The sequence below is a fragment of the Astyanax mexicanus genome, chromosome 17 (assembly GCF_023375975.1).
Source record: "Astyanax mexicanus isolate ESR-SI-001 chromosome 17, AstMex3_surface, whole genome shotgun sequence".
NCBI classification, from domain to species: Eukaryota; Metazoa; Chordata; class Actinopteri; order Characiformes; family Acestrorhamphidae; genus Astyanax; species Astyanax mexicanus.
In genome coordinates, this window is record NC_064424.1 from 40,375,714 (window position 1) to 40,399,000 (window position 23,287).

General features: G+C 39.5%; 1 protein-coding gene across 6 annotated transcripts in view; it reads right to left on the reverse strand.

Moving 5' to 3' along the window:
* The window catches only part of cacna1bb (calcium channel, voltage-dependent, N type, alpha 1B subunit, b), a 337,484-nt gene that overhangs the window by 195,830 nt on the left and 118,367 nt on the right, over positions 1–23,287 (reverse strand). For all 6 annotated transcript variants that reach the window (XM_049466430.1, XM_049466432.1, XM_049466431.1 and 3 more), the window contains exon 7: positions 16–119. In XM_049466430.1, coding sequence (XP_049322387.1) covers positions 16–119 — 104 coding nt within the window. The remainder of the gene's footprint in view (positions 1–15; positions 120–23,287) is intronic.

The window sequence follows — 23,287 nt, forward strand, 5'->3', positions numbered from 1 at the left end:
AGATGCCTCACTCACCCTGATAAGACACCCAGAACCAGGTTGAGCATGAAGAAGGAGCCGATGATGATGAGGGGGATGAAGTACAGCCAGTTCCACGTGTTGCCTGAAGCATCATTGGTCTGAAAATCAGAAGAGATCATGGAATTGTTACATACTAGGGGTGTCACGATTCTCTAAATCCTCGATTCGATTTTATTTCCGATTTTAGGGTCACGATTCGATTCTTGATTTTCTTTTTTTTTTACAGCAGAGAGGCCTATGCCAGTTTTAGATTAGTCTATGGTCAGTCATTGGTTTGATTCATCAAATTTACAATATCTTATTTCAAAAGGTGGGCTTGATATAAGTGATGCAAAGTAATACAAGTGATCTGTAATACACCACATCAGGCACTAATGGTCAAATTTAAATAATTTAACTAAGATATATATGTAATGCCATCTAGTGGCTTTTTTTTGGTAGCAGCAGTGTGCGCTATTAAAACAGCAATGTGCAACATAACAAAATAAATAATCAAAAAAATACAGGAACAGTCATGTACAAAATAATAGAACAATTAGAGCCTTAACAAACTAAACTCTATCCTACTATAACAGTTAAACATGAGAATTAAGACTCGGTCCCTGAGAATGACAAGTTTTTTTCTTTAATAAAGATATATTATTAACTTTATCTGAGAGAAAGATGCTCCTTAAGGTACCAAAACTATTAACATATTTGAGGCTAGACAAAACAACTGTTATTTTTATATTTTTAAGTTTTTCTTTAAGAAGAGGAGAATGTCCACATTCTCTGGAGAAAGAGCTGCTCTTTAAGCAGTCACAATGTCCGCGGCTTCGGCTACAGTGTGCTGCGCCATTTGCGTAGCACATGCATGCTTGCATAGCTTAGAGGGAGGGATCGTTGATCCTCTTTTTGACTTCGAGCCTAGAGACCATGACATAATTTCGATCGATTTCGATGAAACATCAAAATCATGACACCCTACATACTATAGATATTTATCACTTTACAATAAGGGTCACTAATTACAGCATTAACTACAGTAATAAACAGTGTTAAATGTGTAAAAGATGTATCAGATTATGAGCTTTTTGTACTGCAGATCCTTTCATTATTATACCAGCAGAATAGCCCAGAACAACCGCTGTCCAACTGGTGAAGCAAAAGGCGGTGTCAGCCTGACCCGAGGAGGAGGTCAGCTTAGTAGTGTTGCCAGGTATTTCCCGTAGATGCCAGGGTGCATTTACAGAGCAAGGGGAATTTAGAAGAAGAAGCCACAGTTGCTGTTCCAGCACACGCTCTGGTTTTAGTCACCATGTGCAGGAAAGCAGCTCAGCCTCAGTGTAGAGCTGCTCTCTGTAGATGTTCAGACAGCTCCTCAGCGCTGTGGTGCCTCTATTTGCATTTGGCTCCTCCAGCAGAACAATGGGGGTTACAGCTGTCTGTAAAACCTCCCATAATTCCAAACGGCTTCAATTCCTCAAACTTCTCATTACGTTACACCCTGGTTTTAATATGAGCCTGAGGCACTGCGTTTAAAATGCTTCTTCCACATTCTCTGAGTAGCTGAGTGTGGGGGAGGATTCGTAATGACTTAATATACTTGGATTTATGCTTTAAAATATATTGCTGTGTGTGTGTATTATATAATTAGTGTAAAGTGTTTTAAATTCGCATGGTAATATTCTTATAAATAAGATTTTTATTCTTTTATAAAGCCTGACACAAGGACCTCTGCCCATTGGAACAGTTTGGTGTATGCTGTGGCACGGAAACGTGTTCAACACCTTCATGATTTCTTATTTTTTTGCATGTTTTTTCTCTCTTAAATGTTTTAGATCATCAAACACAAGACAACAAGACAAAGACAACACAAGAAAAAAAGGTTTTTTATTATTAAGCGAGAAAAAATATCCAAACCTACATGGCTCTATGTGAAAAAAGCGTTTGCCCCCACCTAGTTAAACGTTCACTTCATCAAGTCATTGATAGAGTAAATTTTTTCTAGCCACACCCAGGCCTGATTACTGCCACACCTGTTCTTAATCAAGAAATCACCTAAATAGGACCTGCCTGACAAAGTGAAGTAGACGAAAACATATTCAAAATCTTCCAAAACATCATGCCGATAGGCAACAAAATTCAGAGAAAGAAAGTTATTAAGCTCTATCATTATAAAAAAGGCTGTAAAGACATTGCTAAAGTTTTGGGACTCGAACAGCGAACAACTGGAAAAAACATGAAACAGTGGTGAACCTTCCCAGGAGTGGCCGACCGATGAAACTTACCCAAAGAGTGCAGCAACGACTCATCCAAGAGGTAAAAAAAGACCACACAACTGGGATTTTTGAATACATATATTTTTCAAATCTTGTCTCATCTTGTGAAATGAGTATCCCATCCCATCTCGTCCCATCCCATTAAATCTGTATTCAGTACAAGCCATCACCAAAAATCTAACCCTCTGCATCGTTTAAAACCGTTTATATTGTGTGTAAACCCAGACAATACACTCAGGAGTCCCCATAGAGCTCTAAACCATGTGGGCTGGACTGGCTCTTTGTAATTTGCTTGATGGAAACACTAGCATTGTCTGTGCATTCCATCCCATAATACAAGTCTCTCGGTTGGACTGTCTCAGCAGTCAGGATGGCACAGCAGAGAAGACTGACAGACTTAATGTTTCTAATTGGACTCGGTGGCAGAGAAACAAACCCGCATTGCACAAGAGCTGAACAATGAAATTGCTCATAAATTACACACACACACAAGGATACACACACACACACACACACACACGCATAAAAGCACACACACACACACATTGAGGAGGATATACACTGCTAAGGCTGTGCATTGGCAAGAAAGAATACGTATCACAATACAGAACTGTATTTTGATACGTAGAACAACCGTTTGTGTGGTGTGAACCATAGTCTGGACCAAAGGACCAGAGTTTGGTCTGACCTAAAGAAGTGGTCTATTAAAGTAACCAGCACAGCACCATCCATCTGTTATCAAACCCCAGAATCTACTAATCTAACAGCACAGCACCATCCATCTGTTATCAAACCCCAGAACCTACTAATCTAACCAGCACAGCACCATCCATCTGTTATCAAACCCCAGAATCTACTAATCTAACCAGCACAGCACCATCCATCTCTTATCAAACACCAGAACCTACTAATCTAACCAGCACAGCACCATCCATCTGTTATCAAACCCCAGAACCTACTAATCTAACCAGCACAGCACCATCCATCTGTTATCAAACCCCAGAACCTACTAATCTAACCAGCACAGCGCCATCCATCTCTTATCAAACACCAGAACCTACTAATCTAACCAGCACAGCACCATCCATCTGTTATCAAACCCCAGGACAACCTAATAACAACAGCCGGAGGAGGGCGGAGAAAAAAGGACGGCAGGAGAGTTAGTTAGCTGGCTATGCTAACATCCAAACAACCCACTCTCTGGCGCTGTTAGCCTGTTAGAGCAGGTTTAGTACTTGTAGTGACCGGCTTTCTCGTTTAGCGTCATTGGCTCCAGACGGTAAACAAGAGAGCCGGTTGTTTCGGGCACTAAACCCGGACAGACAGCGCTGGAGGGCCGGTCGCTTTAGGCGCTGAACGAGAGAACCGGTCATTCCAGCACTATACCCGGGCTAACAGCGCCAGAGAGCGGGCTCTTTGGATGTTAGCATAGCTAGTTAGCTAACTGTCCTGCTGTCCTTTTTTCTCCACCCTCCTCTGGCTGTTGTTAATAGGCGCAAACCCTAGAGATATCAGCCAACAGTGTTCGCTGAGGGAGACAACCCTGACCCCGCCCCCAAACTGTCAAAACCACCCCTTTCAAAAGTCCTGTGCAAAAGATTCGCTCAAGCAAAAACAAAAGCCGCAGGTAATTCGCACAGCGCGAGAGGAGAACTTGTGAACTTGAACTTGTGAATATGAGAGAAAATAAACATCCGAGAGGAGAAAAATGAAGCTTGAGATCGATATTTTTTTCAGCGCGCACACAATTCCCTTTTTTTTTTTTTTTTTGCTCGTGAGCTTCACATTTGCGCTCACACAAAGTTAATTTACCGTATTTTTCGGGCTATAAGGCGCACTTAAAATACTTATTTTTTCCCAAAAATCGTCATTGCGCCTTATAATGCAGTGCGCCTTGTGTATGGATTTTGCTTGTGTTTACTGACCTCGATTTTTATGTGGTACACGGCGCTCTGTTGTGCAGAATTCCTCACCCACGCCAGAAAAAGATCCCCCTCTTGGGCTAGCGCGCGGTTACCTTTGACTGCCGTACTGCCTCTCGGCTGTGGCTCAAGGTAGCTAGTTTCCACTGTAGCTCCGTGGCCAGAACAAGGTGCCGGTAAACTTTCCTTTCCACCCGTTCTGGGGTAATAGCACAAACCGTTTCTTTTTAGCACCCACTTCTAAGTAAAGTTAACCTCTTAACACGCGCTGGCCCACCGGCGGGCCAGAAATATTTAATATTTCATAACTGGCTGTGTTTCTGAATAGTTATGAACAGTTACAGGTTCAATATAGACATCCAATATACAATTTTAAAGCTTAGAATCTCTGCTTTTGAGCTATTTAGCCTATTTAGCGGAATATCCTTTCAGAAAATAAACATTTAGGGCGAAATATGCCTTGGTTATGATTTTAATAATTCATAACTCTCATATTTGCGTTTATCATTCGTCCATATTTCATCGAATGCGGTCATGTCATACACCATTCGAACCGTCTGGCTCTCCGGATTCCAGAACTGTGCTTTTACTGTAGCATGTATGTTTCATGAATTAGAGCTGCGTCAGAGCGCATGTTTCCAGTAATAAAAGGCTCTCCTTTTGTCCGGGGTTAACCTCCGGTCACTGCCGCCACCCCCCGAACACACACCCGCGCTCAGCCACAGGTCCTACCTTCAAAACGCGTCCAGACTAAAGAGAATCCATCAATCCAGTCTCCTGTAATCCACAGTTATATCCAAACAGCGCTGGAAATCACTTCATCCAGAAATGAAACTTATCCAATCTTTATCTCTGTTTTAAAACCGTTTTATTCACCGAATTCGGCACAACACGCTATTATAGTCAGAAGCCTCGCGGAGTAATGCGGTACTTGCTGTGCTTCAAGTAGTATTATGGTCTGTCGGAGCGTTGCGGCTACCGTTGTCAGGAGCCTCGCGGAGTAATACGTACTTGCTGTGCTTCAACATAATATTATGGTCTGTCGGAGCGTTGCGGCTACCGTTGTCAGGAGCCTCGCGGAGTAATGCGGTACTTGCTGTGCTTCAACATAATATTATGGTCTGTCGGAGCGTTGCGGCTACCGTTGTCAGGAGCGTCGCGGAGTAATACGTACTTGCTGTGCTTCAACATAATATTATGGTCTGTCGGAGCGTTGCGGCTACCGTTGTCAGGAGCCTCGCGGAGTAATACGTACTTGCTGTGCTTCAACATAATATTATGGTCTGTCGGAGCGTTGCGGCTACCGTTGTCAGGAGCGTCGCGGAGTAATACGTACTTGCTGTGCTTCAACATAATATTATGGTCTGTCGGAGCGTTGCGGCTACCGTTGTCAGGAGCGTCGCGGAGTAATACGTACTTGCTGTGCTTCAACATAATATTATGGTCTGTCGGAGCGTTGCGGCTACCGTTGTCAGGAGCGTCGCGGAGTAATACGTAAGTTACTTGCTGTGCTTGTTGATTTATTGCTCAGAGATGTTGTTATTTTTCACAGATATTGTGAAGGATTTATTGCTCAGAGTTATTGTTACTGATATAAATAAAGTTTCATTTAGTGCGCCTTATAATCCAGTGCGCCTTGTGTATGGACTAACACTAAAAATAGACCGTTCACTCATCGTGCGCCTTATAATACGGTGCGCCTTATAGTCCGAAAAATACGGTACACACGCAAAATGTTAAAACACGCTGGTTAATTTTTTTCACCTGGTATTTTTGCGCCCCCGACTTTTGACATTGGTGTGATGCCATAGTTTGTTAAACACTATTAATTGAGCTTGATAATAATAATTATGGTGTAAAAATACAATTTTCTTTGTATGGGCAATGCTATGCCTCTTTCTCTAGCATTATAAGCCGGTTGGAAGCATCTGCTAAAAGCGCTATATTTTGTAATGCAGGGAGCTATTTGACAAAAGTTTGTACTTATTTTCATGTTTAAATACAACACAAGTCCATTTCATACCAAATTTCTCCTTTAATTAATGATACTGGTTCTCCAGGTAAGCTTTCAGAAAATCATATGATCCTACAGTTACAGTTAAGATGCTACAGGTACTGTATACAGTTTGTCTCAAACCACCTGTAACTAATTATTCCACACATCACAGTTTTAATCCCTTTGTTTCAGTAATATAACGTATATCCGTTTCTTCGCTGAATGCCGCTTTGTCTCATCCTGTCGCCCACTGTCTGTCTGTTCTTCCGAATTCACGCTGCTTCTCGTCAGGATGTGGAGGAGGATGAGGGAGGCAGAGGATTGTTTAAAACTGTCCAAACTTGCATCATCAAGCAGGTAAAGAATCAGCGATCTGTGGGGAAATAAAGTCTTCCTGCTGTTAAAGTAAAGTGAGAAAAGAGATTGAAATATGTCTGTTTTATTGCCGAGGGAGAGCTTTGTTCTTCTTCCTCCCCCCCAGTGTCACGGCGGGCTACAGTATCTCCTCACATTTTTCGGAGCCCCACGCATCTCAGAATTCCCACCTCATTAGCCTTCACTGACTACAGCACGCCTCACAGAACCCGAGCGTAAGAATAGGAACGGGCTGCAGTGGGGGCGAGACAGGGGAAGGAACTGTATGAAAAGCCCTTCTATAGCACCCCTATTATAACTGAACACACACCGGGGCCTTCAGCATGCACTCATGTGCTGAGCAGGGAATTAGTTTATCCCCTCTTTCAATGTAGAAGCAATTCATCCCAGCGCAGCATTAGAATACAGAACTTTAAAGGCTCTATATCTGTGCATGTCAAGTGCTTCCCAATTCCCAGCAAGGAGGGGGATTTATTTCATACAAGTACAAGCACAAGCCGGAATCATTTTTATCATTTCTGCACTGCAACGCTTCAGCATTGTGCATTCAAAAGCCCAATATAGCACACGGGTCACTATCAATATAATGTGTTTTTTGTGTTGCAGCATAGGCATTTAAATTGCGTAATAATACCAGGATTCATACACTTTTTAACCAAAAGATTTTTCCACGACTTTTCCATGCCTTGAACATTTTTAAAACATCAGTGCAGACATGGACAATATAACCAAAAATCTATTAAAACTATAATCAAAATTGATTATAGTAGGTCTAAAATGAATCAGATATAATGTTTACACACATAATATTTAATAATAAAATGTGTGTCAGATCCTAAGAGCTTCATTGTATAGGGATAAATTACTGAATTAACTCTAATTAAAGCTGACATATTTGTTAGCTTAAAATAGATTTTCTCCTTCACTAAACTGAAGCACAACAATTTGTAGACTTAATTTCCATGACTTTCCCAAAACTTTCTAGGTATTTTTATTTTTCCAAAACTTATCCAGGCCTGGAAATTGCTATTTTCAAATTCCATGACTTTTCCAGGTTTTTCATGACCGTACGAACCCTGTAATAATGTGCAACAATACATTTACACTAAATGAATACATTATTACTAGAGCATTAATTCAGCTCCAAAAACAGTCAGCATCACCACTTAGCTGTTAGACATTATGGCTAATGCACTATTTAAGGATTCATGATAAAAGCCCCCCGACCAGATTGTATTAATGAAAAGATGTTTACTGAAAATAACATCTATTTTACATTTTTTTGGACTTTACTAAGTATTCCTTTGATCATCAAAATTCTGCTAATATTGTCATATATTTACACATTGAAATTAAGTAAGCTTAATTACTGCTCTTGGTAGTAAACAGTAGTAAACAATTTTTTACCAAGGTTGCCATTAAGAAAGTTCAAATACAGTAGCCCAAACTTGCTTATTGCTATTGCAATAAGAAAAAGGTAAAAATGAATGAATAAAATTCTGTATTTTTCACACTATAAGGTGCACTTAAAATTCTTAAATTTTCCCCAAAATTGCCAGTGCGCCTTATAATCCAGTGGGCCTTATGTATGAATTCTACCAGTCAGCTTGTAAGGAGCAGTAAAGCGACTCTACTGAAGATACAGGAGCATCTGAGCCTCCACTACTAGACTCTGCAACAGCTTCATCCACCAGGCAGTCAGACTTCTCAACACACAGAGCCTCCACTACCAGACTCTGCAACAGCTTCATCCACCAGGCAGTCAGACTACTCAACACACACACACACTCTCAGCACACAGTGTTATAGTTTTCGTTACACTTTTGAACTTTATGTTGTCTATGTTGTGCCATGTTGCACCATGGTTCCAGAGGAACGTAAATTCGTAACACTGTGTATCTGTACTCAGATGTAATGACAATAATAGTCTCTTGATTCTTAATTAAACCTTTTTGCGTTGCATCGATGCATTGGATCAATCTCAGTTTGGTGTTGATGCATCGCTACAGATCGATGAATTGTTACATTAAACAGTTAGTCTGAAGTCTTGATATGATAAATAGTCATTTGTTGAAAGATTAGCGGGACAAAATGTACAGGATTTTGATAATAATCTATACACTATAGAACTGCTCTATGTTTTAAGTGTGTGAAGCTGTGGTGATTCAATAGCTTCCACCAAGAAAAAAAGACCACTGAGGCCAGGAGAGCAGTGTATAGGGCCATCATTGCAAAAATGCACAGAGAACGCTGAAAGCACTGTTCTATAAATAAACCCCCGGGCATACAAAAGCACAGTACTACAGTTAATAAATAGACAATACAGTACAAGAGTAATGGAGAACACCACCAACCAGAGCTGCAATTACTGCTGAGTGATTCATCTGCTTGCTTAAATAAAATATTTATAGTTTGTATTAACATTTTGCGATGATTATAGGGGTATGTAGGGGTGTGAATCACAGCACATCTCACGAGACAATAATATCACGATACATTGTCCACTATAACAATAATATTACGATTTAGAGCTGGGTGGTATACGGGTTAATCCGGGAAATTAAAACCGGTATGCATGTTTCACATACAGCCATATCACTAGAGGTGCTGCAGAGCACCATATAGGACATCATCACTAAAGAAGCAAACACAAATTGCAAGTTAATGATTGGTTTCAGGAATCATATGCTATTATAAGCCATTTGGATGCTCCCATATTGTGACCTCACAATAAGGAAACATGAATAGAACCAACCTGGCTCCACCCCTCATCTGTCAACCCCCACCAGAGCCCCACCCACTAGATCAGTTGAAGAAATGCCATTTTGGTCATTTTATTTGAGAATATCAGACAGTACATAGCAGGATTAGCGAGCAGACTTTTTCTGAGAGAGGGATCTGTATCTAATACTAATGGCAAGTAAGCAAATGAGGATGATTTGTTAAAGAATGAGTTTTGTGCCACTTTCAAAAGTAGGCATGAACTAACTTGTTTGGGTAAATATTCAACGTATACATGGCGTGGACAGCAACAGCTCATTCTTAAAAAGAATAAAACTGGCAAGAATACAGCTGGTGAGATATCTTTATGTGAGAGTGATCACATAGACCTATTCTAACTTGTGTAAATATAGGTATTATATGTCCAATTTAACAAAAAATCAAATATATGCCTATTATACTTTAAAATCAATACTGTTTTTTTAAACCGGTACATTATTGCAGAGCACAATATATAACAATATTTTTATGTACTGATATTTTCTTACACCACTAATTACATTTTAGAGCCAATTCCTGCAGCTGGGTTTTTATATAAGCTACATAAAGCGTGTACTATATGCACTATATGGTGAGTCATATAGTGTGTGGTGCATCATTTTTTCATAAAAAGAAACTGAAAAATAGCTTTTCCACGATACGGCACTTTAATATTCCTTCCAGCTTGGAAAGTAAACATAACCTGCAGCACGACCTTTTGATATTATTACTGATAGCTCGCATTACAGGCTCTGCATTGTCTAGACAGACATCGTGACACGCTACACGCTAACGCATCCACGATTCAAGGTTGAGCAATTGCTGTAAAAAGGAGCCCACAGGGAGATATCTCCCGCACTTATGCGCGCCAATCATCTCACAGCCCCGCCGGGTCTAGATTGTATGCAAATGAAGCATCTTTGTGACAGGGCTGTGTGTTGGTAAACAGTGCTCTGAGTCTGTCGTCTGCAGCACCGTTCCCAACAGAACAGGAAAGAAATACATTATGTGGAGGGGAGATATATGGTGGATACCATATGGTGGCCCAGGGTAACTCCACACGAAGGTTCTGGTGAGGGGCACTGAATGGGTAAATAAAGATCCAGGGTGTAAAATTGCTAGTTAATAATAAATCTTACGAATTTAATGGATTTACAAATAAATTGTAAAAATTGGTATAATTTTAAAATAAGTCTCCTTTATCCTCCTAAAACCCAAACTCTTGCATGGCATGCATTTTTTATTTCACTTTGCTATTTAAGCTAATTGGCACATGATTAGTGTAAAAACAAAGAATTATCTTTTTACATAAAGTAGTTTATGAGAAAAATGATGTCCACATGTGAGGACTTTAGTTTTATTTTAGAACACAATTAAGTTATTTTATGACTGAACAAAGTACAAAACAAAAGTAGAAACAACAATTGTGTCCTTTTGAGCAATGTGGCTTATTTGAAGTGCGGCTTCAACATGAAGGCATAACTTTTACTGTATTTACTGTTTATTTAAATTTGTGAACAAAATCGAAACTATAACGTGTTAAACTCTTTTGCCACCACTAGGTGTCAGTGTAATGGGCTCATAAGAAGACACCAGGCCCTTGTAGAGCAAATTTTGTGTTGTGTCTGGTCTATACCCAAACCCAAAATGTGATGTCCACACATGTGGACGCCAGGCCCTAGGAGGATAACCTCCTAGGACCTGGGATCCACATGTGTGGACATCACATTTTTTGAGTTGTCTAGACCACAACACTAAATTTTTCTCTACAAGGGCCTGGTGTCCTCTTATGAGGCCATTATACTGTCACCTAGTGGTGGCAGAAGAGTTTAACACATTACAGTTTAGATTTTTATCAAAAACTTAAATGAACATCACTACAAATGAGCTATATTGCTCAAAGGGGCACAAATGTTGTTTGTACTTTTATTTTTCATTCAGGCAAAAAAAATTGCGACTTCATTGTGTTTTTCATTGTGTTGAAACATAAAACTAAAGTCCTCATATGTGGACATAATTTTTTTTTTTTCAGAATCTACATCATGTAAAAAGCTAATTCTTTGTTTTTTTAAACTAATCAGGTGATAATTAGCCCAAATAGCAAAGGAAAAAATGGATGCCATTCAAGAGTTAAGGTCTTAAGAGGTTAATGTTGACAGCCTGGTTACAAGGTGCACTTTAATTTTTCCGATACACAAAGAGCCGAAGCAGCTCGGACCCAACATTCTCGGCCACGAGACGCCGGTACTGTGACAGGAACTGCAGGCCTGCCGAGTCAACACACGAGCAGCTGACTTGATTAAATCATGTTAACATTGGTGATTCTGCTTCATAAACAGCTATCAATCATCTTCAGCGGCGCTATAGCAGAACCGCGGGAGCATCCAGAAAATGAAGCCGTTCAGTGGAGACTGTGCTTCATAACTGCACATTCATATGTGTTCATATATCACACCACAGTGACAGTGACAGAGACTCACTGAGGAAGAGCCAGAGAGAGATAGTACACAACCAGGGTGAAGAGCACACCTGTCTGTAGGGCTGAGAGACACAACTAAAAACTGTTATCCTTACACACTACAGAGAACCAGTGTTTTACGATACGATACCATAAAATCTTTATTAAAGTACAATTTTTAATTTTTTGAATTTGTTTGAAAATTTAGACACACCTTCTCAGTTAATGTTTTAATTTTTTTCCCTACATTGTAAATGAATACTGAAGTCATCCAAACTATAAAGGAACACATAAGGAATCATGTAGAAATTTAAAATTATTAAACAAACCAAAATACTCCTCTCTTGTCCTGTTCAACAGAGGGAACTCTTGCTCTTTCTTTCCTAGAGCGGAACCTGATGAGAGCCAGTTTCATCATAACGTTTTTGATGAACTGACCTTCATTTCTTAAAGTATTTTCTTTACTTAATTGAAAAGATTTTGCCATAATATGGATAAGAATTTTACTCAAATTGGGCTATTCACTTCTTTATAACTTTACAACTGATGCTCTCAAACACATTAAGAGGGCAAGCAATCCACTAATTCAGTAATTCTAAAGATATCGCTGCCACTGTTTGGCTATATACATTCAAACAGTATTACATCTGTATAAAATGACATAACATACTGCTTGTCTTGGGCAATTTAAAAGTTATTTAAAACTTAAATGAACAAACTACACTGCCTGGCCAAAAAAAAGTCTCCACCTGTATTTAAGTAAGTAAATGATGTGGGGTTGGTTGATGCTGCAGTTGGTCTGCAGGTTTAGGTTCAGCATCAGTATGTGCTGAAAGAATGAGGTCAGCTGACAAGCTGAATATACTGAATATAGACCAGGTTATTCCATCAATGGATTTTTTCTTCCCTGATGACACGGACATATTCCAAGATGATAATGTCAGGATTCATGGGTCTGGAATTGTGAAAGAGTGATTCAGGGAGCATGAGATCATCACTTTCACACATGGATTGAGAGAGAGTTCCCCACAGAGCTTTGGGATGTGCTGGAGAAGAGCTGCTTTGTGCAGCGGTCAGACACTACCATCATCAATGCTGCTGCAAGATGTTCTTTATGGTAAAATTGGACATTCATTATTGACTGATCATACATGTAAATTTAGATTTTTGTGACATCACAACGACAATAGTTGCAAAATTGTCAGTTTTTGCATCTTAGTGTCCATTTATACCTTTTATACCTTGTTGAGCGAAGGGAAAAAAAAAATATTTTGGAACTTTTGTTTAGAAATTACATGTAACTTTTAAGCTTCTTAAAAAATTGTAATCTCATGATAATTAAAATCATGTCCTAAAGAATTCTGTTCAAACTAAACTGACGTGACGTGAACTAGTACTAGTCTCATATACTGTATACAGATATAAGTAAGAGCACAGTGCTCTCAGTGTGTGTAGTCTGGTGTGAGGCTGTGCAGTGTTGTTGTAGCAGTGTGCGGTGCAGACAGTTTAGACGGACACTGAGGGAGAGGATGTACGAGATCAAAGCGGGTTTGGAGAAGATGACAGCAATTTGTTTACAAGAATAAAAGCAAAGTGATGAAGAGTGAATCTGAATGAGGAAATATCCCTCTTTCATCTTTGGCATTTGAGCCTGTATTTGCTTCAGTTGTTCTCTGTACATTACAGACTGAGGCTCTTTGTAGTCGTAATGTTGTGTATATCTTCACTTCATTACTGTCGCTGTGTCCGTACGGGCGGAGGCACGTCTGCCACACACTGACCACCTGCAACAGGGGATCGGTTTTCCGTTATTGATTATAGAATTGATTAAATGTAATTACCAATGTAATCACCTAATTGTTTCCCAATACAGTTTGCACCTCCTCCACAATCCCACAGGGAGAATTCTTCTTTAAACATTTAAGGTCCTATTTTATTGATCTATAGGCAACCCTTCAACCACGCACTGTGCAGCTTGATTTATTGTGTATCAGTTTGTCTTTGCTATCGTAATGACAGGAAAAGTACACCTTGCACAGATCAAAATGTGCAACATGCTTATAGTTGTTGTAATCATGGGTGTGTTTTGGCTCTAATGTGAAATAAACCAATCAGTGTGTTGCTTACCATTCCCTTTAAGAGCCAGGTGCACTCTGACTGGCAGATTGCTAATTTATTAGTGCAATTCACCAGGAATGTTTCAGAACATACCTTATTTCGAGAACACCACGCTCATCAGTGTAGAGAATCGCAACACACTTTGCACAGGGTGTAAAACAGAGCCCCTTATCACAAATTAAAAAAAGTCACAGTCATAGATAATGGAAATAAATAAAATGTGCAGATTTTAAACATTGAAATGTTGGAGTACTGATGTGACTGAGTAATAAATGAGATATTTATAGAGCTTGTGTTGTTTGTTTGAATGTAAATACAGTTTCATTGTTGATAAAAATTACTGAAGCTGATTGGATTTAAAAATTATTCAAAAATACTAAAAATACAATACATATGCAAAAAGGACTGAAACAATGCTAAAACAATGTAGAGAAAGTTTTACTTTTGAAAACAGGCTGCTCTCTGTTTAATTAAAAAGAATAAATGAGTGCACACTTTGTTCTTTATCAATCAATTGTAATTTTCTAAAATCAATACACTTTGATGTTCACCTCCGGATCAATAAGCCATGATGCATAACTGCATGTTCACACCCTGATGTGTAGGAAATAAATCAGTGGAAATAATGATAATATAACCTATGCATGGTGATTAGAAAAATGTGTACAGTTAAAAGCTTCACTATTAAAGCAAATTATTTAAGCAATACCAAAGACTATGATACAGCACCCACCCAGAGAGAGCATTTACAAATACTGAGATTATGTAGATGCACCAAAAATAAAACAATATCAACCCTGGTCCAAGTCTAAAAAGCCAGTTTACCATATTTAGAATTCTTATCATTCAAAGTTTTTATTTTTTTTATTTTTTAAATTTTCCTACATTGTAAATGAATACTAGAGTCATCCAGATTATGAAGGAACACATAAGATGAATCCTGTAGTAACTTAAAAGTGTTAAACAAACCAAAAGGTGCTCTTATCTAGGGTGCTGTTAACTTGCGGTTTCTGAGGTTGGTAACTTTTCCTGAGGTGGTCCTGATGAGAGCCAGTTTCATCATAACGTTTTTAATAGTCTTTGCGATTGCACTTATATACTGTACTTTCAAACTTACTCACATAGAGCTATTCACTGTATACCTGTAACTCTACCTCTTCACAACTTTACAACTGATGCTCTCAAACACATTAAGAGAAAATAACTGCAAGTTATTAACTCTTGATAAGTTCAGCACAGCTGTTAACTGAAAGTCTGAATTCTAGGTGACTCTACCTCATAAAGCTGACAGAGAAAATCCAGCCAAGATGTGCAAAGCTGGCAACTAAAATGTAAAACATGTTTTGGTCTGTTTAACATGTAAAATAAATAATTCCACATTTTTTCATTATAGTTTGGCTTTGACTTTACTATTAATCTATGATGCAGAAAATTGTAAAATAATGGAAATACACTGAGTTTAAGGTGTGTGTTTGTAGCAGCTGAATTTGGCCTCGTGCTTCTTTCCTCTGCCTGAACTTCTGCAATAATAAAGACAAGTGCTTTTGTTCCAGAATTAAGCACCAGAGGCCAGAGGCTCCACCGCTTCCTTTCTACTGCCACTCTAATTAGCTACGTCCATAAAAAGAGAGAGAGAGAGAAAGAGAGAGAAAGAAAGAGAGAGAGTACGTAAAGACAAGACAATAAAATAGAAGAGATGATTCACTGCTGCATGAGTCCAAATATAATTCCTCCCGCTCCGGTCCCAGTGGGCTATTTTTAACGATGTTTAATGAGCTTGGCGATGGGCCTGACAGCCCAGGATGGCAGGGCGACAGGGTCAAGGTGCACACAGGCCTGGTGACTCAGCCCGCGGTAACGAGACCGCTGTGCTGACCCACCCTACCAAGACACACACACACTCCTCACACACACTCCTCACAAACACACACACTCATACTGGCTCACTGCACACTTTTTACAAGCTCCACATGGACAGACAGCCCAACTCGAGTTGAGGTGAGATCACTATTGTGTCCACACACAGTCGAGCGGGGGTCTAACCTCTGCAGACACTGGCCAGTGCTCTCACATGCCCCTGCACGCCCCCTGTGCACTTATTCACACTGCCACACAGCAGCTGACGCATTACAGGGGGTCACATCAGGGAAAATTACATTTACTCACATGTATGTTTTAATATAAACCTTCAGTAACAGCAAACATCAATAAAAAAAATTACATCTATCTATATTATGTAAAAATATATCATCCCCCACTATTGGTACTATTTTGCTATTTTTAATCTCTGGTTATCTATCTATCTATCCATCCATCCATCCATCCATCCATCTACCTACCTACCTACCTACCTTCCTATCTATCTATCTATCTATCTATCTATCTATCTATCTATCTATCTATCTATCTATCTATCTATCTATTTCTGCTTATCTATCTATCAATCTATCTCTGCTTATCTTCCTATCTATCTATCTATCTATCTATCTATCTATCTATCTATCTATCTATCTATCTATCTAGCTATTAACATTATCTAGAACTATTAAAGATTGAACAGATGTTTTGAACAGACTCTTGAACAGACACTGGATATGTACACAGCAAAATACACAGCAAAAAAAGTGCTGAAATAACTCCCTCCTATCATACCCCCAGCACAAGTCATGTCGCAATGCTCGTTTCTGCCTCTTAACCGTCAGCAACACCTTTTTTTCACGCATTTTACCCATGCTATTAAAATAGCATCAGAGTTTAGGAATATATCTACACTGATGAGTGTGGTGGTCTGAAAGTGAGGTGTGTTAAGGTAAATTTCTGCTGTATTGCTATCTTGGCAGCAGAAAACACACGTGCGCCACCGACCGATTTAATCCCTGACAACAGTCAACAGCCAGCCATCCATAACTTCATATCGTCCATATCATCTTAGCTACGCAGGTTCACCATGCATGAGGCAGAAGTGCGTGTTTCGAACTGCAAGGTGTGTTTTTGTACCCTCATGATCCCAAAGACACACCCTAAAACCAGCTGTGCAAAGAGCAATTGACGTCTCACCTATAGATCGCTAAAATAGGCCCCATAGAGTTAATTTTATTTTATATATATCTGTGTGGAAGTAAATCAACATTTTCAAAATAGGTAAACTAAAATAGTGTTTAGAAATATATCTTCACTGATGGGTGTGGTGGTCTGGAAGTGAGGTGGTTCAGGTAAATTTTTGCATACAGGTGCTCCACTGACTGAAATGAACCTAGACAACAGTCAATTGTCCATTCCTATAGTTGCGTCCACCCCAGCTCTTTAAAAAGACACACACACACGGACGCTATGCAGAGAATAAACCCAACTTTTAACTCAACAATAAACAGAATAAAAAATAAAATAATATTACTGTTCCCTTAAATGAGCTACTGGTGTACCTTCAAAGTGTGAACACACAGGTCAGAGTGCACCTGCCTCTTAAAGGGAATATCAAGTGACGTACTGATTGGTTTATTTTACGTTAAACTCAAACCACACCCATTATTAATTAACATAATTAGTACGCACCTTTTACACAAGGTATATTTCTTGTGCCCTCACAATACCAAAGACATACCAACACGCCCTAAATCCAGCTGTGCAATCCAGTGTGCTATAGATTGCTAAAATAGGGCCCCTATGGTCTTGCCAGAGCATGCAATCAATTCCTCACAGCAAAGCAGTCTTCCCTAGACAGTAAAACTTTTTTTAATACTCTTGATTAAAAAAAAACAATGTTACATAACTTTGTAGTTGTAAAAAATAGTAAAAATGAATTTTCTGTGATATTTTCCCTTTAAATGTTCAACAGAAAACTCGACAGGATGTCCTGCTGAGGCGCAGTGTTGATAACATGCTGAGTATTTAATGTAGCATCCAGATCAGCACATGCAGTGATCTATCGTGTAGCAGTTTCAGTTTTTTTCTGTTTCAGTCATCTGCCATTCTCCCAGATCTTATCCCGCCTCTGTAACAGTGCACCACACAGCAGTGGTTATTAAGCATAAACCTATTAATCTATACTAGAGAAACAGAATCATAAAATCAACAAGCATGAAACAAGCACTGCTATGTGATTAGCAGAGGAGAAGGACCTGCTGCCTCTACCAGCAAAAGCTCGCCTCGTGCTGAGAGAGTCAGCTAGGTTCATTAGATATCTGTATTAAAGTGCCCATAGCCTGCATTTACCATCTATTTTTTTAAATAATCTCAAGACCTCAAGTCAAGACCAAGACTTTTAGTAGTTCAGTTAATTTATGGTATTTGTGTGTGTTGTATTTTAACCTGCTATTTCAATCACAACTATAATCACACGCTATAATGTGTCTAATAGCAATTACTGTGACTTTTTTCAAGGTTTATACCATTTTACATACACTATATTGCCAAAAGTATTAACTCACCACAGTAGCTACAGGGGTTGGACAATGAAACTGAAACACCTGGTTTTAGAGCACAATAATTTGTTGTGGTGATGGACAGTTCTGGTGGAAACAGGAGAGTTGAGGTGCACATTGAATTCTGCCGTGATTTGATCAGCCGTGGTTTTATGTTTTTTGGATACAATCCGGGTTAGCACCTGAACATCCCTTTCAGACAGCTTCCTCTTACAGCGTCCACAGTTAATCCTGTTGGATGTGGTTGGTCCTTCTTGGTGGTATGCTGACATTACCCTGGATACTGTGGTTCTTGATGCATCACAAAGACTTGCTGTCTTGGTCACAGATGCACCAGCCAGACGTGCACCAACAATGTGTCCCCTTTTAATCTCTGGTATGTTACTCATAATGTTGTGTGCATTGCAGTATTTAGAGCAGAACTGTGCTCTTACCCTGCTAATTGAACCTTCACACTCTGCTCTTACTGGTGCAATGTGCAATTAATGATGATTGGTCACCAGGCAGCTCTAATTTAGCCAATTTTTGCGGGAGATGGATAAGTAAGTTTGGTGTGTAAGAACTCGACTGCCAGCACAGAGTCTTTGACTCAGTCCAGTAGAACTCTGTTGAGATGAATTACAGTGGAAATTGTGAGCCAATTCTTATCGTCTAACATCAGTTTCTGACCTCACAAATGTTATTCTGGAAGAATGGTCAAAAATTCCCATAAACACACTGCTAAACCTTGTGAAAAGCCTTCCTAGAAGAGTAAAAGCTGTTATAGCTGTAACGGCTTGGCCAACATCCAATGCTTAAATTTATATGTACGAAGGCAGACAATCAAATACTTTTAATTATATGTTACATAGTAATATATTTTAGGAATGTGAGGTTTTTGAGGTTATTTGTTAAAGCTATTAGAAAAGAAATGACATATTTTTACAGCAAAAAAGGTTTGGGTTTTGTTTTTTTAGGTATTGTGCCTTTAGCTCTACATAGCAAATTTGCCAGAGTTAAATCAACACATTGCATGTTTTAGATTTTAAAGCTCAGTATTAATTTAACACAGATAGTGTTGATTTTAAGCAAATTAAGCAAATTTGCTGTGCATGGACACCCTGCTGCTGAAAAATGCTGACACACCCGGCAGCTGGAAGACTGATTCAGTGCCTAATAGCTGATTTAACTACGAAAATGAATAGCAGATACCCTGGCATTCGGTACCCGAAGCACTCCAAGATATTGACCTAGCAGTGAAAACAGGAATAATAAGTGTAGCCTCTAAGGGATGAAGATGTATCTCACTTATGTTTCATTACTGAATGTCCCGTGAGCCATCCTTCCACTTCACGTCACAATGTTATAAAGATAGCCATCAATCCCAGAACTCCAGCCCAGCCACATCATCTAGAAAAGGGAGCTTGGCCATCATTCTTATTTCAGTACAATGCCATCCATCAAAGCATAAAAAACATGTGTGTACACACAACTCACACGGTTCTTTAAAGAAAGGAAATGGGAATGTTTCCAATAAGAGATTGGCCAACTCTGATTCGCTTCAAGATATACTGACATATCACTGCTAGTGGCTCAGCGGTTAGAGCACTGGACCATTAATAACAGGGTTGTGGGTTTGATGCTTGGGTTCAGTGATAATGTGCTTTTGAGGTAAGAGTATATGTATATCTATATACTGAACATCCAGAGAGCCTTACAGCACAGTGTGTGAATGTACATTCTTTCATATTACCCTATATACAAAATAAATGACTGCTGGGTTAAAAATCCAGTAATTGAGATAAAAATAAAACTAGCTCATTTTAAAAGTGCACTTTTTGCTTTTACTGATCTGTTTCAATCAGTTAAACAATTGAAATATACTAATAAAATGCTTAAATGTTTTATGTTCATAAAACAAGCTCTGACACGAATTTTAGAACAAAAACTAAATTACAATACAATGAAAATGCAATGAAATTGTTGTTTTCATTTATGTTACAATAAGATTTGAACTTTAAAAATATACAGTCATGTTCCTCAAAAAATGCCTTAAAAATGGGTTAAATTGCTCTATTTCTAATCACTTACACACAGTGAGATGGCTTATCTCCACCCACTCAAGAGGAAATTATGGTGGGTGCATCATGTAAGAAATGCTCGAAGCCCCCCCCCCCCCCCCCATCGTGGCCAGTTATGGGTAAATCTTGATTGCAGTTGTTGCCGCCAAGAGTAGCACAACCAAGTTTTTAGGATTAGAGGGTAAACCCTAAAAAACCGAAGACATTTTTTGGGGGTGAATATTTTTTACACCACTTCAGCTGACACTCTTCTCCAGAGTGACTAACAAGGTTATTCATGTTACAGAGGTGGGCCAATTTACAGTTAAGAGTCTTGCCCAAGGGCTCTTAATTGTGTAACACAGCATAATCATCCAGAACTGGAATTAAACCCCAGACTCCCACATAGTAGCTCTCTGGCTGGCAGTGGTGTTATCCACAGCATCACACCAACCACAGATATACACTAACTACTACTCTGATGGCTGCCCACCACTCTGTATGTTTACTTTATCACTGAGTGTTTGTGTTCACTAGTGTATATGTATGTGTTTACTGCACAGATCAATTTCTTATCACTCACACACGGTGAGATGGCTTATCTCCAGGTTGGACAGAACACTGTTCTACTGGCCGTTCCACAGCCTGGTTGCCTGGGGGAAGAAGCTGTCTCAGAACCGGCTGGTTCTGGTCTTCAAGCATTTGAGCCTCCTTCCGCTTCTCTCAACTCATGTTACAAAACTGACTTGGTCTGGGAACATCCAGAGACTTATACCCTTTGTCTTTAGAAATGTCCCTTAAGACTCAAGTCTTTACCACTGCTATTCTCTACTAGCAGGTCTTCCTCTGTGTGACATCAGCCCATTGCTACTAATTCAGAATGTGGAAAGCAAGCATTACCCTCATAAAAATCTACCCAAATCTCACTGTAAACAATTAATGAGAAATGGCTGTGCATTGGAGAATCCATCTCTGCCGTGTTGTTTTTAGCTTCTCTTGAAAATAAAGACGCAACTGGCGACTGTTAGCTTTGCAAATGAGCAAATCACTGACTAATAAGACTGAGACTCTGGGGCTGGAAGAGTTTGTTTAACTGTAGGAGTCGCTAATTACAAACTGTCAATAAGGTGCTGTTTAGCTGTATCCCTCCTACTGGCCTGCGTCCAACACAGCAGTAATTCTGCAGTTATAACCAGCGTACATAAGAGGATGTGCTGTCTGCAGAACTGATTACATTACTTATATTGGATTGTGACTTCTATCACAAGCCAATACACTCAAACAAACACGGCTGTGTTGTTTACTGTTACTCAGATGTTGGCAGGGCACGTGGGTATGTCTAATGCTTTGCTGTACTGTTCCTAATCTCAGTAAATTCACTTTTAAATAGTCTGGAGTTCTAATATAAAAACAAATTACGTTAGGTATAATGCACCTTAATGAAAGGCGGTATTCTCGAGGATTCAGACAAATCAGTACTTCAGATTTTTTTTGGCTGAAATGAAATGGATATGGTGCGCTTCAGAGCAAAGACGAAAAGGAGCATCTATTCTCCTTTTATAGTCATGCTATAGGGGTGTGTCACTGATCACATCTGTGATGCAGCATTAATGCAGAAAAACACACTGAGATCCAGTGTTGTGTGTGAACAAGTTCAAAAGAACGCGTTCATTAAACACGCCCATTTTTTCGTGAACGTTGAACTGAACACAACACATTTTTTAATAAAGAACTTGAACGTGAATTAGTTCACATTATGTGTCATGAACGGCAGACATCACTGTAAATGAACATTGGCTAGTTAATAACATACTGACAACGACGCGGAGAGCACGGAGCGCGAGGGCGAGAGAGAGAGAGAGAAAAAGAGAGAGAGAGAGCTAGAGAGAGAGAGAGAGAGAGAGAGAGAGAGAGAGGAGCAACGACGCGGAGAGTACGGAGCAACGACGCGGAGAGCGCAGAGCGCGAGGGAGAGAGAGAGAGAGAGAGAGATACAGAGAGAGAGACAGAGAGAAAGAGGAGCAATGACACGGAGAGCACAGAGCGTGAGGGCGAGAGAGAGAGAGAGAGAGAGAAAGAGAGAGAGAGAGGAGCAACGACGCGGAGAGTGCAGAGCGCAAGGGCGAGAGAGAGAGATACAGAGAGAGTGAGAGAGAGAGAGAGATACAGAGAGAGAGAGAAAGAGGAGCAACGACGCGGAGAACGCGGAGCGATGACGCAGAGAGCGCAGAGCGCGAGGGTGAGAGAGAGAGAGAGAGAGCAATGATGAGAGTGAGAGAAAGCGCTGCAATTTAAAAAAAAATGGCTAGTGGAAGTGATGGCAGGAGACAGACACCGATTCTCCTTATGAACATTTTCATCACCTGGTATGAAACCCACAATTGTGTCATGAGCAAATGTCTACAATGAGCAGTTTCAAAGAACATATAGTGATTTCTAGCTTTTAGTGTGAAAAAAAGTATTTATTTGAATATCTCACGAAAAAAGTCAAATGAACTGAACTTTGAACTAGTTTAGAATTAAAATTGTGAACTTTGAATGTGGACTTTTCACTTTGAGCATGTATGAACTGAACTTGAACTAGTTCAGAAAAGCTGTGAACTGGCACAACAGTGCTGAGATCTTAAAGCAAAATAATTCAAGACAATCATTTTCAGGGAAATTCATGCATTTTTTTTTTCAAAAAGACAATGTAAATCCATATGCTGTACACATTACAAAGGTGTGGCTGTGGAGTGTAGGTGATTTATGGCAAAAACAATGTTATTTCATTTTTTTCATTCTGTTTGTTGTGGATGTGAAAGTTGGGTCTGTGCACTGCTATGTGTTTTTGTGTGTGCTTGTAACCAGCGGAGGTGTATGTTGTGACGCTGAGCGTTGCTGAGATAGCAATTAACGTCTGACTGTTGACAACTG